Source organism: Ornithodoros turicata, chromosome 6 (assembly GCF_037126465.1).
Source record: "Ornithodoros turicata isolate Travis chromosome 6, ASM3712646v1, whole genome shotgun sequence".
NCBI lineage: Eukaryota > Metazoa > Arthropoda > Arachnida > Ixodida > Argasidae > Ornithodoros > Ornithodoros turicata.
In genome coordinates this window covers 74230296-74245810 of record NC_088206.1, presented here as the reverse complement: position 1 = coordinate 74245810, position 15515 = coordinate 74230296, and the positions used below count along the sequence as shown (strand labels likewise).

The following is a 15515-nucleotide window of genomic DNA, read 5'->3' as shown; positions in this document are numbered from 1 at the left end:
GTTGGCACGTTTCTTGTTCAAACAGCACACAACAGTGTCTACAAGTACAGGAAAGACACCGGCTCGGACGGCGCATGGCTACGCCCCTGGATTGGATGCACCAAGAAAACGACTCATGCAGCCTCCCAAAGTTCTTCCACGGTCGCGCGACTTTGAACCTGACCAGTTAGTCTTCATTCGCAACTTCGCGGGACAGCACCCTTGGATACCGGTCGTTATTAGTACCGGTCGTTTAGTATTAATATTCAGATGCATCTCAATGCCACTGCCAACTGTAGGAGCTCGGGACCTCGTCAAGCTGCCCCGAGCAGCTTTTTGCCCCGAGTCTCCGCATTGTTACAGTGAAATAAAGATTTGATTTGATTTGATTTGATTATGAAAAAGACCGGCCGTTGTTCATTTTCTGCGAAAACGTCAAACGGTAGAGTTCCTCGTCGGCACCTGTACCACATCAAGCCACGTTTGCTGTGGAGCGAGCGTGTAGCAACGTCGGAAATAGCCAAGGCGAGCTTATTCAACTTTCCCCTGGACCTGGAGCGCACTCTGCACGTGACTCAGTGACACGACCACGGGTTTTCAACTCACCAAGGTCAGTCACTGGAGAGTAATGCACGTTTCCGGCCCCCCAGTTAGAACCCTGATGACCTGCCCCGTCAGCAGGAGAGCCCAAGCACTGATCACCGCCTGCAGAGCAGGCCGGAAACGCCTCTGCAGCACAAAGACCTCCGAAGAGGGGACGTTTCGGTAGGGAAGTCAAGACACCTAAGCGATACAAACACATTCACTTAACTTTCTGTGTTTCTTTAGTTAGCCCAGGGGAGTGCATTTCCGTGCAGAAGAAGTTGCACTGGCTCGAGCGTGCATTTTCTGCTGGTCGTTTCTGGGCAACATGTTCCGCTGGTCGTACGCGTGCACTGAACCCGTGCAGGCCACGCCACACCGAGAATATCGCCCCTGTGGTTCGGAAGACTAGCTCTCAAGTTCCGCTCTCCGCTCCTTCTCACCCTACTTTTTACACTTATTCAACATGGCCGCCATGGAACCGGCAGACCTGCTACAGGATCTTACCTTGTAAAAGTCTACCCGCGCCGGCATGCCGTGCTCGCCAATTGCTCAGTGTAAGTGGCACATTGTGTTGCCTACGTATACAACTCATAAGGACATTCAGTCATGGTAAATATCGAAGTGATTGAACACCGCAACACAAAGTTATAGCGCAAAACGTGCGATTCCCATGGTCAAAACAGCCAAGATGGCGGCATTGCGAAGCGCAGTTGTGACGCAGCTCCCCAGACGGCTACGTGTCGCTTTGGGAGGCGTTGGCGCGTTTTTTCCATGGAGAGGAGCCCTATTGCTCTGAGAAGTGGGACCACTCCAGTGACCTCGCCTTCGGGTTTCGCTTACATACATCTCTATGGGAGTCCACGACGCGTAGTTTCGAAAAACTTGGAGAGGTGTGGTTGTAGTGTGTGGAAGACAAGACAGCTGAGAGGGATGACGATGTGTTTATTGCGTTGAAAGGAACTAGAATGAAGGCGATGTCTGTCACGTGAGCGTAAAAGACAGTGACTCATCATCTTCTTTGGTGATATCTTCAACATAGTGCGCCGAATTGGCCCCCAAAGCGGCGTGTGCCCCCATTGGGCTATTCAGGTAACGTGACCCTCGCGTGTCTCCAAAGAAGCTACAGCTCACCAGCTATCCTCACGCTTCTCTTCTATCGAAGAGCCGTTGGGGAGCCTCCTTTTCTTTTTTCATCCATGGTTTTTTCATTTGTCTTTCAGTATAAACAGACGACATCCCTTTTTAGTTGTCGTCTGCTAATTACTTTGGCGATTTCGTTCCTGGAGTTGTTCACTCCAGAAGCAAAATACGTACGACAGCTACATGAAAGCGAAATGAAAACCACAGTTCCATCCGGCTGACAGGATATGCGACACGTTTGCAAGTTTTCAGTTGTAACTTGGCGCTGCGTTGCTTCATCACTTGGAAATTTACCATGATTGAATGTCCTTATGAGCTTTATATGTAGACCACGCAATGTGCCCCTGCATAGAGTAATTACCGAGCACGGCATGCCGGCGCGGGTAGACTTTTATAGGGTAAGACCCTGTTGTTCACCATAGACCTACTGCGTATGATGGATTCTTTGGATGTGTCAAGTTCGTCGAGCAGTTACACCTCGTTTTATGCTGAGGTGTTCGATCTTTGTATGGGATGAGGTATGAATATGGGTTGTGGATTCCCGTACTGCCATGTATTTTATGTTTAAACTGGTTACTAAAGCGTTGTGCTACCTAAGGCTCTATCTTGTACATCAGTTGCATCCCGTTGCCGTATTGCCCGTGCGGCGCAACGATGGTTCAACACAGTTTCGCATTTTTGGCCGACACCATCACCGTGTAGCATGATCGGCTGGGGTGGAAGCGGTTTTCCTGCACGCGCCCTACACCGGCGCACACGAACGACCAGCACAAGGAGCGATTGCGCTCGCGCAGTGTTCAGTTCGCGAAGCCCGACTGAAGCGACTGAAGTTTTGTATTTAACTTAATAAACGGGAAATTATAATAGGTGTCTACTGTTTCAACTAATTCCTTTTTGCTGCCCCCACCTCTTTACTGGGCATACCGACACATCCGCACGACCACCCGGTATCAAACGGTTCCATCGCCCCCTCAAGGCCACACTAAAGGCGCATCGTAACCTGTCGTCTTCCCGTCATCCTTTTCGGCCTGCTCATCCCCATTGGCTCTTGGATTAAAGGCTATTGGTCGGTTGCTGTGACCTTCGGCTGATCTTTTCCTTATCGTTTTGGTGCCGAAACCCGGGACCGTTTCGAAACCGGAGTTAGGCCATCGTTGACAGTTATGGATCGTCTGAGACTGAGGTGGGATCCGCGACTTTTTGACGAGAACTATGGCGCACCTCTCCGACGGTCAGCCTAACCCGTCTGGTGACGACATCAAAAAGCTATCTGGTAACGAAACGCCAGCCCCTTTACGACCTCGACCGCGATAGTTTGCAACAGACGTCGGAACACGAGTTGGAATCTGAACTTGACGGAGCTCAGTACGAACGCAGTCTCGAGGAAACCGCACACGTCGTGCATTGAGACTTTTTCAAAACATGGCACCGCCAGCTCCGTTGTCCCCCTAAGCTTCAAATACCCAAGTTGTCCTGGGAGACCGTCGAGAAATTGCCTGACCCACGAAGCGCTCCATCGACGGCGGTCGAGACGGCGGTGGAGATAACTATGCTGCGGTGCTCTGGCAGATCCTTTTTCCGATGCAGTCTTTCTTTGTCCAACCAACGTTCTGCCCTAAAAGCGTTTTGGACACTCTAGGACTTGACATTACTCTTTTAAGTCATGATCATTCTCCAGGTCATCACTGACGTCATGTCTGGGAAAGTCCACTCGGACGAGACCCTTCCTCATCCAAGTCGCTGCATGTGCACTCCTCCTTCCACAAGGGTTGCGGAGAATGGATTGGAATTCCATTCCGACTGGAATCGAATGGTGGCAACCTTCTTAGGGATTATTTATTTATTTATTAACGAGTGGTGCATGCACTCTACCCAACTAAAGTGATTATCTCAGTGTTACTGAAGGTCAAGTTACTTACAAATGGTCATCTCAATACATACGATATTGCAACACGTCACCTGCCTTCATAGAAATATCCACATTTTGTGCCTCAATCCAGAGTTACGCGTTACAGAGTAGTGCGTTACGTCTTGGAGTCAAGTAATGAGTAAGGTAACGTGATTCCATTTTTACCAAGTAGCGCGTCAGGATTCGCGAACAACATTCATTCAGTGTATAAACTCTAAGGAATTGTGCTGTGTAGAAGCTGGATTCTTCTATTCGTCATGTTCACACTCGCACCCACGGAAAACACCAAGGAAGGATTATTGACGTTAACACTTGTTCAACTGTCACGTATAGTTTTCCCACCACCTTTATTTTCCTGGCGCTTTTGGGTCGAGGGAGAGTAAAGGTAACAGTACATAACCTCCTCGAACAAGTGACAAACCATACCAAAGGATTGGCTGTTTTGGACTTGCACTGTGTAAAAGATAAAAGCTCACCGACAAGAATACGAGAGACGTCCTATGAGGAGTCCTTTCTTCAAAGTGCAGAGTCTCGTCCCTTCAGACGAGATGGATTGGAAATTCGAAACAAGGAATCCCACAATCAGGAAGATATTTGTACGACATATATAGCATCGCCCTTTCCTGAACGAGTGATGCTTCTTATAAAGTTTTCTGGCCAAGTAATGGCATTACTTATCATAAGTAATTGCATTTGCAACGCACTATCTACCACACAAAAGCAGTGCAGCAAAAAACACAAAATGATGCAACATAGAAATCTCACTTACGTGAGCATCCTATTTGTATAGCAAATTGGAACGACGCAGTTTTGCAGTAAAAAAGGGAAAAAAAGAAACAGCTCCATTAATATATCGCTCGGACAGTTTGCTCGTCTTTTGTCAATAGCTGGTTCTCAAAGTCTTCTTCTGCCATCCTTCCAGGCCGTGGTCTCTCCGGTAGCTGGCCAGTGTGACAATTACGGCCCACATATACCGCTGAGTCCAACGACACAGTATATATGAGCGTGACTCAGTGTGACACGGAAGTTTAGCAGATGGAATCGCCCTCAACTCTTTTATTGAGATAGATACGAAGGCAAAAAAATAGGCGATGTCAAGTTGCCGGTGGTGAGTAAATCAAAGAGTGATATTAAACGGTAGGAACAACTTATTTATTTACACATGGTAAACAAGACTTTCGTGCACGAGACTGCGCTTGTTCAGCATAGACAGAGACACTAATCTTGCGTGAGGACGCCTCCTTCTCCAGTGGAGAACAACGCGCAATCGACATCCCAGGAAAGAAAAACAGTGAACATGTGTTTGGGTATAATTCCGTTTACGGACCACGTAGGCGTGTGCACAGGCTTCTTGTCGAGGGCTAGACGGATCATTCACAATGAATAAGAGTGGGAAATATGGTCGGTGAAGGGACACTAAAAAGTATCGGTAACGATACGGATACTTTTCCGATACCGATTTAAAAAAGTATCGCGATACGCACTCCGATCGGCGTTACTTGTAACCGCGATACGTACAACACTTAACAAAAGTAACGTAATGCGTTACCTCTTAAGGCGGACTCATGCGATCTAGTTAACGTTCGCTTCCGGAGAGAGTTGGCTGCGCAAAATTGTTTTCTTCGCTTTGCTTTAAGGAAGTAATGTAATCGGTGCGCAGAACATGCTAGCAAATGACAAATCCATTATTTTCATTCTCAGGGATCTGGAAAACTGTAGAAACCTTGTCGAATTTGTTGATTGCAATCAACTGTTACTGGCACAAATATCGCGGGCCGAGAGAAGCGATTTTGTTGCATGTATTGAAAATTTGACAAACTTTAATTTAAAAAAAAAACAGTGGATCGCGTCGGACCTTCAAGAATATGTCATTCCCTAGATAAACTATAGGGTAACACGCCTGTACCTATTCCGTGTAGAAATTTAGCGAGGTTTACGAGAACCCTGCGAACAAAAACCCCCCATAGACTTTCTGAAGAAGTGAGTCCGCCTTAAAGAAGTAACGAGTAACGGTAGTGGATGTGCTTGACTGCGCCCCCTGAGCGGTACATGAGGCCTTTCAACGAGAAATATATATCTACGACTGTGTAATGTAGCTTTTGAAAGTCATTTTAATAAAAGCACCTTCTGTCATAAAACTTGTCAAATATCTTACGTACGAAACATCTTTGCACTTGTTCGATTTTAGCTGAAAGTTCCATGCACCACATGCAAACACACGTCGCCTATAAAGCGATACAAACTTTCTGAGGGATTTTGTCCCGTTTAGCCTATCCTCAGGTACGCTTCTTACGCTTTTTCTTTTTCTTACGTTCAACTTATGTAATCCGTTATTTGTATCCGACAGCGCACTGCAAAGTAAAGGTATGTTCAATCTTCCTAAACACCTTCAAGTCATCCGCGTATTGTTACGCACATTCTCCAGTACATCATTTGCACGATCTTTGTGGGACACATTCATAAGGTGCTGAAAAGATTAGGGATGGAATGATAGTTTCGGTTTCAACCCTTATGCCCCGCCCACGATGAAGAGGGGAATAATACTGTCTAATGCACTTGAAAAACATAAAGAGTGTGTATTGTCGTCAAGCATGAGAAGTACTTATGAAGGTAGACTCCACGGTCACTCAAAACATAATGCAAGAAATAATGGAACGACGGAAAATTCAGAAACGGGCAAGTGGGGAACAGTTTGCCGGGTGAGGCAATCGTTATAATGAAAAAACTGCGCAAACTGGCCTTTGGAAGAACTGATCACGGATTACAAAGAACCCTGCCTCACTCTATTCAAGCATGTAAATGTCATGTCACATGAAAAACTTTGGGGCGTCTCTCCCACGTTGCATAGTTCCGAAATATTCTGGTAGTGTTTTTAATTAGAAACGTTTTTTGTTATTTTATTATAGTTCCAAGTCGTCGATTATCTGTCTATTCGTTAGAATTGTTTCAGAAGTTTCATTGTTTTCATTTCTTTTTTCCACTGAATTTAAGGAATGGGGTTGGCAAACCATTCCTGGAGTGGGAATTTACCATACCTCTATTGTAATTGAATGGAATGGAATAAGCAGACATTCAAGCAGACAGCCAAGGAATTCCATGATAGGCAAGCCTGAGCGATGGGCAAGACACGTAAACAAACACAAACACGAAGGCTCAAAAAGCCTTCTTGAGCCTTCGTGTTTGTGTTTGTTTACGTGTCTTGCCCATCGCTCAGGCTTGCCTATCATGGAATTCCTTGGCTGTCCTCGGAAATGTTGTTTCAATATTGTACTTAAAGCAAGATTATACGCTGCACGTGTTTATTACTCCAAATCAATGATATTGGGGATTTGAGACAATCCTGTCGCAAGTGCCCTCCTTCTCCGAGCTTCTGCTGATAACGGCAGTGTGGTTGCAACGAGAAGGAAGGATCTCGCATAAAAGTTGCGGTTACATGAATGCGACAGAAGCGCATGTTTTTGTTGCATTCATGTAAACGCATACCTATAGAGGCGCCGTTCTCAAGATGGCAAAGAAAAGAATGTCCAAGAATGAGCCTGTGCTGCAACAACTGCTGGGACTCCGGTGCGGCAATATGTTTTCACTGCCTCATTGTAGAAATAACGTTTCCTGGGATCTTTTTCTCTGTAAACGCTCCCACAATCGAAGCGGAGTTCCTTCCTCTATACGCCAAAGAGCATGAGCAGTACTTACAAGCTGGAATTCATCCAGAGCGCCGCGCCTTCAATCTTCTTGCCCCGCAAAGCAAAGTGGGCAGTGTTTGTGTTCTGGAAGCCGGGAAACTCCATGGCATACGAAAGCAAGTTTCGGGTCACATATCGGCTGCCTTCTACAGAGGTCTGCTATAGGTGGCACTATTTACCGAAGCTGTTGAGACTTTTATGCCTCGAAACGACGATTGTATTTTCTAATGGGATAAGTCAGCTTTCTGTTTCTGGCAAAAAATCGTCACACAAATTTCGGAGATCAATTGGGAAAGTTCAATTTCATAAAAGAGGTAATGGCAAAATAAATAACGTTCGGACGAGTAGATTTTTTCCTAACATTTTTTATCACGTTAGGTGAAACACCCTGTATGTAAAATTACAGACGCAACTTCAATTTCCAGAAGTAACTCATTAGGAAGTTTTTCTTTTTGCCGTGCCATGTTTGCCATATTGCCATATGCCGTGCTATATTTGGAAATAGTATATTACTTCTACTCGAGTGACGGCGAAAACTCCTAAACTGAGTTCCTTCAGGAAATTAAACTTACCTGGCTGTAATTTTTTTTTGCGCAAAGTCGAGAATACCGGTCGTTACCGACGTAGCGTTCTTCGACGTCTATTGACAAACGTTCCAAGTAAGTTTTACTGGAGCCGCTAAATTCGATATCTATATACACCTTCACAAATGTGAAAATGTGAAATTCCTCAAGGATGAATGTTTTCTTCCATTGGGTAAGAATAAGGGGCAACTCCAAGTGTAGCCACTTCCTGATTTGAACGTGCAAGACCTCCCAACGGTTTGTGTTCCCATTAAGTCGTGCAGCGGTGCTTGAAGGAAGGAAGCCAAGCAGAAATCCCTTCCGCTTTCTCTATTACTCCGTCATTGCCAATGAATACTAAATGCGAGTATAAATATTGTCAAGTAATGCACCTCGAAAAAGAAACTTGTGACCCCCTTTCTTGTTGCGACTGCTTTTAATAATTAAGGTGATGTCCTTGGTCGTGCCTACAATGGCGGACGGCAACAATGGGCGATATCCGACTTCCCACGCTCTAGGTCGATGACGTTCCCACAAGTAACAAAGGCCAAGAATGTGGGCGGTCACGGCGTAGGATATTGCGCAATAAAATCACGTGATCCTGAAAAACAGACGGCACCGAAAAGAATGTCCAGCCACACCAATCTCATATATACCGATTTTTTTTTTAGATCAACTCGGCAGGTTTTACGATGACGCGAGCACGTTTGCAGGAAAGTAGGCTAAAACATGTGACAGCGCTTTTTTAGTTTGATCCGTCATTGAAGCTGGACATGTCCATACTTGAGATGTCTGTCATTCTGGAAGGATCAAGTAGATGTCCGTGACACATGCAGCCCATTTCTCACCTAACAAAACGAAACCTTGAGAGTGAGCCAGAGGAACCTGCCAAGTGATCTCATGGGTCAAGGATCACTCAATGGTCAATAATTGCCTCGTAAACTCCAAGGAATATCATGCCATCCAATGAGATGTAGGAAACAGGCCAATGAAAGTTACTTTACAGGGGCGTCTGATGCGTGCTCACCAAGCATTGGAGAAAGAAAAAAGTAAGGATTGCGCCGGACTTACCGACTTGTGACTCATCAATGTCTGCAAGAAGGACAGTTGTATTCTCAGTCAGGACAACAGTCAGGATCTCACTTGGAATGATACGAAGCAAAACTAGAAGAGAGGTCTTCCTCTCGTAAAATAATGGAAGGCCGTCTACACAGTGGTAGAGACGTGTTTTTCGTAAGAGCATTCCAGAAGAGATTATGCTCCTCTGCTAAGGACAAAAAATTGCCATTGTTCTGGAAAAATCTCCGAAATTAATGTAGTTCCGGGCCTTTTAACGCGAGAAATATACGCAAAAGAACAAATGTTTTTACCAGAAAGAAGAGAAAATAATGAAACAAGAACCAACGCCGAACGTCGTGCGAAAATTAAATTGTATAGTTGGTTTCTTGAAGATTATCCATCATAAGTGCAAGGACACTTGGGCGGAACACTCAGGGCCTACCTTTCAAATACTGCGTATGTATTAGAGTACGGGGTGCACTGTTCCATCGTTTCGCTGTGGCGCTTAATATGGTACCAATATGCACATAAAAAAACTTGTATAGCCCCCTTTCTTTTCACATTTCTTCTATTCCTCGATTCGGCATGTCGTTCACTTGCACGCTTTCACTAACACTGAAAAGCTCTCGACTACTGCCCGACTAACATCAGCTAGTATGAATGCCCGCGTATCACAGTTGATCTCGAGCAATAAAATTCTCACCCACGTCCACATCATTTCTTAACCCCAAGGAAACGACATATTTTTGGTGCGACAAAACATGAGCCTAATTGGAGCCTTCTAATGTCACTTACTTGGCTAGACTTCTTCCTCACGATGGCGGCACAAAGAACTCTTCCTGTCAGGAAAAGCATTTCCGAGAAATGTCACAATAAGGATTGACGCATTTTTTGCAGCTTCGTGAGTTAAGTATTAGAATAAAGATTAAAAAAAAAAAAAGAAACCGCAATTTTCTGTTTCTGTTCTTTCCCTGTCGTAATAATTTGCGAATTCGTGTGTAAGCGCACGGAAACGGAAATCGGGGAGATGACGACACTGTCAACAGTAAACTCTACATGCCGGCTGATCTATAGAGGCTTACCGTGAACTCCAATCCCGTAACAGTGACATACGCGCTGGTTTTCTGAAAGCAGGTATCTGCAATGCCAAGTGACACACTATGCGAATAAATTTGTTATTGTTAAAGTGGCGTTTGAATTATAGATATGTTTGACAAACAAATTTGTGAGAATAAAGGTCGCCATGTAAGTCCGGATTTGTCTTTGTGGACCTCATATCGTCGCGAATTCCAGTGCGCCCATACTTTTTCGTCACCGCTACATATATTTCGCGGAACCGTAATTTCGCGAAAAAAGTGGGATCGCGAAATTCGCGAAAATTTCAAATTTTACTGTTTTTCTACAGCAGTGTGCACAAGGGGTGTTTAAAACCACTTCTGGAAAAAAATCCAAGACAGCGTTTAATATCCACACTTTTTACAGTAAATGAGATAAGCGATTTTCCTTTCGGGTTTCGTTTAAAAATATTCCCGTCTATATGAAAGAACAACTGGGGACGAACAAACGTGAAAAAGGTTCATGACTGTTGGCGTTGACCAATAACACTTTACCGAAAAAAAAGAATTGAACTCGTTACGTCGAAAAATAAAGAACGAAATACGTTACCCAACAAGCATAAAGAACGCGTTTCCGTTACTCGCCTGTAAGGAGTTACATTCACGTTACTCATCATGTTACTGAAGAAGCGTCTCATATATTATTCATTGTAGGCGATTTGTGGATCATTACATTTCAGTAATAACTCATGTTCAAAATGGAGAGTTTTGCGCGTTTCCTTGTGAAAATATCTGCCGCGCAGCTGAAGAGGCGCTCCACAGACGCACTCGAAGGAACATCGGTGTTCAGCCTCAAAAATAGGTCGTCAAGTCGCGGGAAGTCTACCTTCATCTTCGAGAACGGGTAATGCTCCGGAGTTGCCAGAAAGCCAGTGAGCTCAGGGTGTCCAGCATCTTCACAACCCGGCCGTCTAGGATCACGTGCAAACATGAAAAAGTCGTCTCCACAAGAGCTTGATGTTGTGGCTGCCTTCCCAGGTGTCTTCGCTGACGTTGGTGGGGCGTCGCTAAGTTCTCTCTGAAGCAGGTCCCTGACGATCCCTACTTGAGTTGTGTCACAGGTTACAAGCAACAAAGGGCGTCTTACGGAAGGCTGGCTATTGTAGCAGCGTGTAACATTTCCCAAATGGAGATCAACCGACCTTGAACAGATACGAACCAGAATGCTGATCTTTTATTCTCTGAACACGCTGTTATTCATGCGCAGATGTGATATGCCGTGAAGAGAAAAATTCCCAGAAGGTCCCATGGCCAACGACACGCACCAGCCACGTGCTCACAGGCCGCAGCAGAGCAAAATCTTCAGGCGTTCGAACGCGGGAAAATTTTGCTGTGCCGCGTCGCCTGCCATCGTTCGTTGGAGGAATATGCAGAAGAAGTAACGGGTAACGCGTTACCAAACTTTTGTCCGTTACCAGTTAGACATTTTTTTTTAAAGTAACGAAGTCGTCACTTCGTTATCAGAAAAAGTAACGCGTTGAAAAGTAACGAGTTCCTTGTAACGCGTTACGTACAACTGTGACAAGTAATACCCGTGCATTCCTGTAAACGATAATACTTGCTCCTCCAAAAGGGTAACAAGGAGGGTTGACTGTAAAAAGAGTAATTTCCAGTGGTAAAAACAAAAACGAAACAATTCTCTTGACAGCTCCACGAACGAATGACAGAAGAAGAAATCCAGCGAGTATTCCGTGTAGGTTCCAGAGACATAGTACCTGATTACGAAACAGTTCATCTTCAGCACATGTGGAAGCGGTCGGCGAAAGGCGAACGACGTCTGGGTGTGGACGCTTTCGGCAAACGTTTCCAGCTCCATTTGAAACAGAACCGAGATTTTGAGAACGGACTGGCACGCTTGAAGGTGTTCAGCGCTCAGACGACGCCCAATGGCCTTCACTATGAACCCATGCAGGTAAGCCTTTCAAATGTTTTGGCTGGTGGCGGGCAAAAGAATGAATCACGGAGTTTTCAAAGAAAAGCTTCTCTCCAAGAGTAGGTGATTTCGTCGGAAGGCACGCATGACACGTTGAAAGGCATCTCCGCTGCACATACGTAGTAAACATCCTTCTCGCTTGGTGGCACATTGATGGGGTGGAAAAGAGAAAACGTCAGCCAGTTCGCTATTAAAAAACAACAACTCAAAAGAAACATTTAAAAAAGTCAGAGCAGCACAGGCACGACATAGCACGAGAAAATTTCTGAATTTTTCTTTTTCGTATCCGCCGTGTTCCTTTACCCCGCACTGTACTCTTGAGGAAACCATTGGTTCCTCATCTGTCTTTGTTACGCGTCACTCCAGAACCATCCCCGTCACTTCTTCCTCTGTCCTTTTCCCGCTCAATTATTTATTCCGTCATTTTCTTGGTCTCAAAGTTTCTCGACCATTTGCATGAGAATGCACAGCGCATGCGCGTACTGTATACTATTTTCCCGATCCTGGAATCCTTCCGTCAATGAGTGAGTCCGTCTACGCTTCCCGGGTTTCGGGAAAGGAATGATAATTTAATGCAGAATGGCTGCAACGAGTGCAAGAATCTTCTTCAAAACGGTTCTTGTTGGTCTGTGGCACGGCGGACTCCATGGCATACATCAAACGGACACTCAAACTTGGTACAGAGAGAAGCGGCTCAGTGGTTAGCGTGCTGTCTGGGGTCTTCCTCAGACGCATTGAGGAACATTCACAGTTCCCTTAGAAGTCGGCTTAGGAGCCACAGTTCCCTTGCCAGTCGTGACGTTGTCTCTGAGCCCCACCAAGAATCTTGCAGAAAGGGGCTGTGGTGACGCTACCGATCCTCGCCACACAAGGGGGTTTCACCCATTTTGTATATAAGCAATGCAGGCAACACTGCGACGGAGACAATGCACAAGTGATTCCTCGTGACACAACGAAGAAGGCAACTGAGGGGTCGATGGACTGCATGTGACTGCTGTAGGAGGCAGCCTCACATCTGAATGCTTGGGCACGGGCAGCACATCGGCGGCGAATAAATAGATGGCAAGCCGGAACGGTAAGGCGCAGATATGCAGTGGCAGCGCGTCTTGCAGCCGCATGTGCGCGTGAGTTACAGGACAGGCCCATATAACGGGGGAACCATTCGAGGGACAAAACATGATGATTGGCGCGGAGCCCGTCTGTGTGATTAGGCTGGGTATATGACGGGACGACATCAAGAGGACGCCTTGCTCTCGGTGAGGACTACACATTTCCCAGGTGGCAAGTCAGCAATGTATTCCAGGGCGGTCAGTATCGGTGGACGACATGGGGTAAGGCAGTGTGTAGGGCTGTTCATGGTCTATATCGGTGACGTAGAAGTCTGCCCCCGATGCGTCAGACATTATGGAGGCATTTGTCGGCAGTGCGAGTTGTTGGGCCACCACAGGGCTGATAGCCTGTTTTCCGTAGTTGCCTGTGATCGATTTACCTGTGTAGTTTTCGGTGTATGCAGATGACGCCACCCTTTGGACAGTAGGAAAATGACGCTCAGCCATTCAGCGCCGCTTGCAGTTGGCTTTAAATAATGTCCATACGTACATCACGCAACTTGCAATGGACCTTTGGCCCGAAAAGTGCGTCCGTTTCAGACGCAAGGCTCTTTGGGTTGGTGCCGAGCAGCTTGAGCGTTTCCATCGCGTCGTTGTACTCGACTCGGACCTGCGCTGGGCTCGCCACATCGATGGCTCCCTGCAATTCAACATATTTCTGGCTCAGCGCTCGCAGTTCACGCGGCCTTGGTGATGGCGGCCGTGCTTTACAGCCCTCCCATCCTCCATAGAATCTTAACAACATCATTAAATACCCTTCGGACCCTGTTTGCTCGAAGCCGCTGCCTTGGAGTTCCAAGAATAGCTGAAACATGGCAAGTCATGGCTGAAGCTGGTCAAGTCCCGGTTGAGGTTCGACGTGAACCTGAAACGGCTCGACACTTCCTACGTTTACGAAAGAGGGCCGGTTAGAGTCTCACAGGCTTCGCAGCTAAGAACGTAACACCGTCGGAAGCCCCCTGGTGTCTTACGGCCCCAGGGCTGGGCAAGATACTTCAAAAAAGTATCTTCGATGCCGATACTAGATACCCTCAAAAATTGTATTTCCGATACCGATACAAGATACAGAACCGAAATTGATTTTCGATACAGATACTCGGTACTGTATCGTCGATACTTCGATACATAATTGAAATCCCGAATATAATACAGCTGGTGTTATGATTAGCGAAGTTTATATTACTGAAATCACAATATAATAAAGCTGGTGTTATGATTCGCCAAGTTTACATCACTGAAATAACAATATAATAAAGCTGGTAATATGATTAGGGAAGTAAAAACATTTATTCGTTATTTCTAGAGCCTTTGGTGTATTTTTATAGCGCACTTTTTCTGACAGGGCTTGAACGTATCCGACCGCACGGATTTAATGAAGCTGCACTGTCTAAGCAGCTAGTCTTGTTAGAACTTTAGACTAAAGCCATGGATACTTTGAAACGATCGCATCAATAAGCAGCCTAGCAAAAAACAATTCTTTAAGACAATGTTCTTCGTGCGTACCGGTCTGTGAGCACTTGACTATACATACGAATAAACCTGAAACTTTTTTTCTGCTGCTTTTATCGTTTGGTACTGCAGTACTTACCCGGTAGCCTCTGACTTTGCCTCTGACTTGATCTTCTTAGTTGGCCGCTGTGAATTGTGAGCTGTAGAACGGGTTACAGTGCTCAAGCTAAGCCGGCGGTTATTCTTTCCGCATGGCAGACGCGGAATCCACACTTCAAGCCAAGTGGACGTGCTCTTGCGCACTCAGGAGGGGGACATCGGGCAGCGCAGTTCCAGAAGCCGTGAGGTTGGTCCTGTGTAAGGCGTTATCGGCGCGCCCGCCGTAGAAAGAGACGGAAGAGATTCTTCTGGAACCAACTAGAAGCCGCGCGCGCCCACGAGCGCGTCCCAGGGCAGGGCCCAGGGCCTCCTCTCCGGGCTACCTTGACGATGGAGCGCGCGCGCGGACGTAAGCTTCGAACGAATTTATGGTCGACATGTCTACGCCGCTGCGGCCTGGCTTGTACTACCGCCTGAGCGAGCGCCGCCGACTCTAAGTCTCACAACAGCCTCAATATTTGCGTCTTTTTTTAGTATCGAGTATCGTTAAAATACACGATACACTAAAAATGTATTTTCGATACCGATACTCCGATACTCTCATTTTTGGCACGCGATACCTAATACCGATACACAAAATGTATGGAAAGATTGTATCTGCGATACTGCCCACCACTGTGCGGTACCACCGAAACTTCTGGAAAGATTCCCCCTCAAGTCTTTCGAGTAGAGGAGAAGTTTCCTACGTCTACAGCACCATACACAGATGGCGCATCCAGAAACGGCAAGTCCGGCTCAACATTCATCATACCATTCGAAGGCGTAGTGCAAGGACGACACCTTTCGCATCCAACTTGATCAACAGCTGCGGAACTCTGTGCCATCCTTTTCG

General features: G+C 46.1%; 1 protein-coding gene across 8 annotated transcripts in view; it reads left to right on the top strand.

Annotated features, from left to right (window-relative positions):
* LOC135397409 (A disintegrin and metalloproteinase with thrombospondin motifs like) overlaps positions 1 to 15515 on the top strand; it is a 48071-nt gene that overhangs the window by 16383 nt on the left and 16173 nt on the right. For 5 of the 8 annotated variants that reach the window (XM_064629000.1, XM_064628998.1, XM_064628997.1 and 2 more), the window contains one exon: positions 11682 to 11945. The exons of the other annotated variants lie outside the window; for them this stretch is intronic. In XM_064629000.1, the coding sequence (XP_064485070.1) occupies positions 11682 to 11945 (264 nt within the window). The remainder of the gene's footprint in view (positions 1 to 11681; positions 11946 to 15515) is intronic. 8 annotated transcript variants of the gene reach the window in all.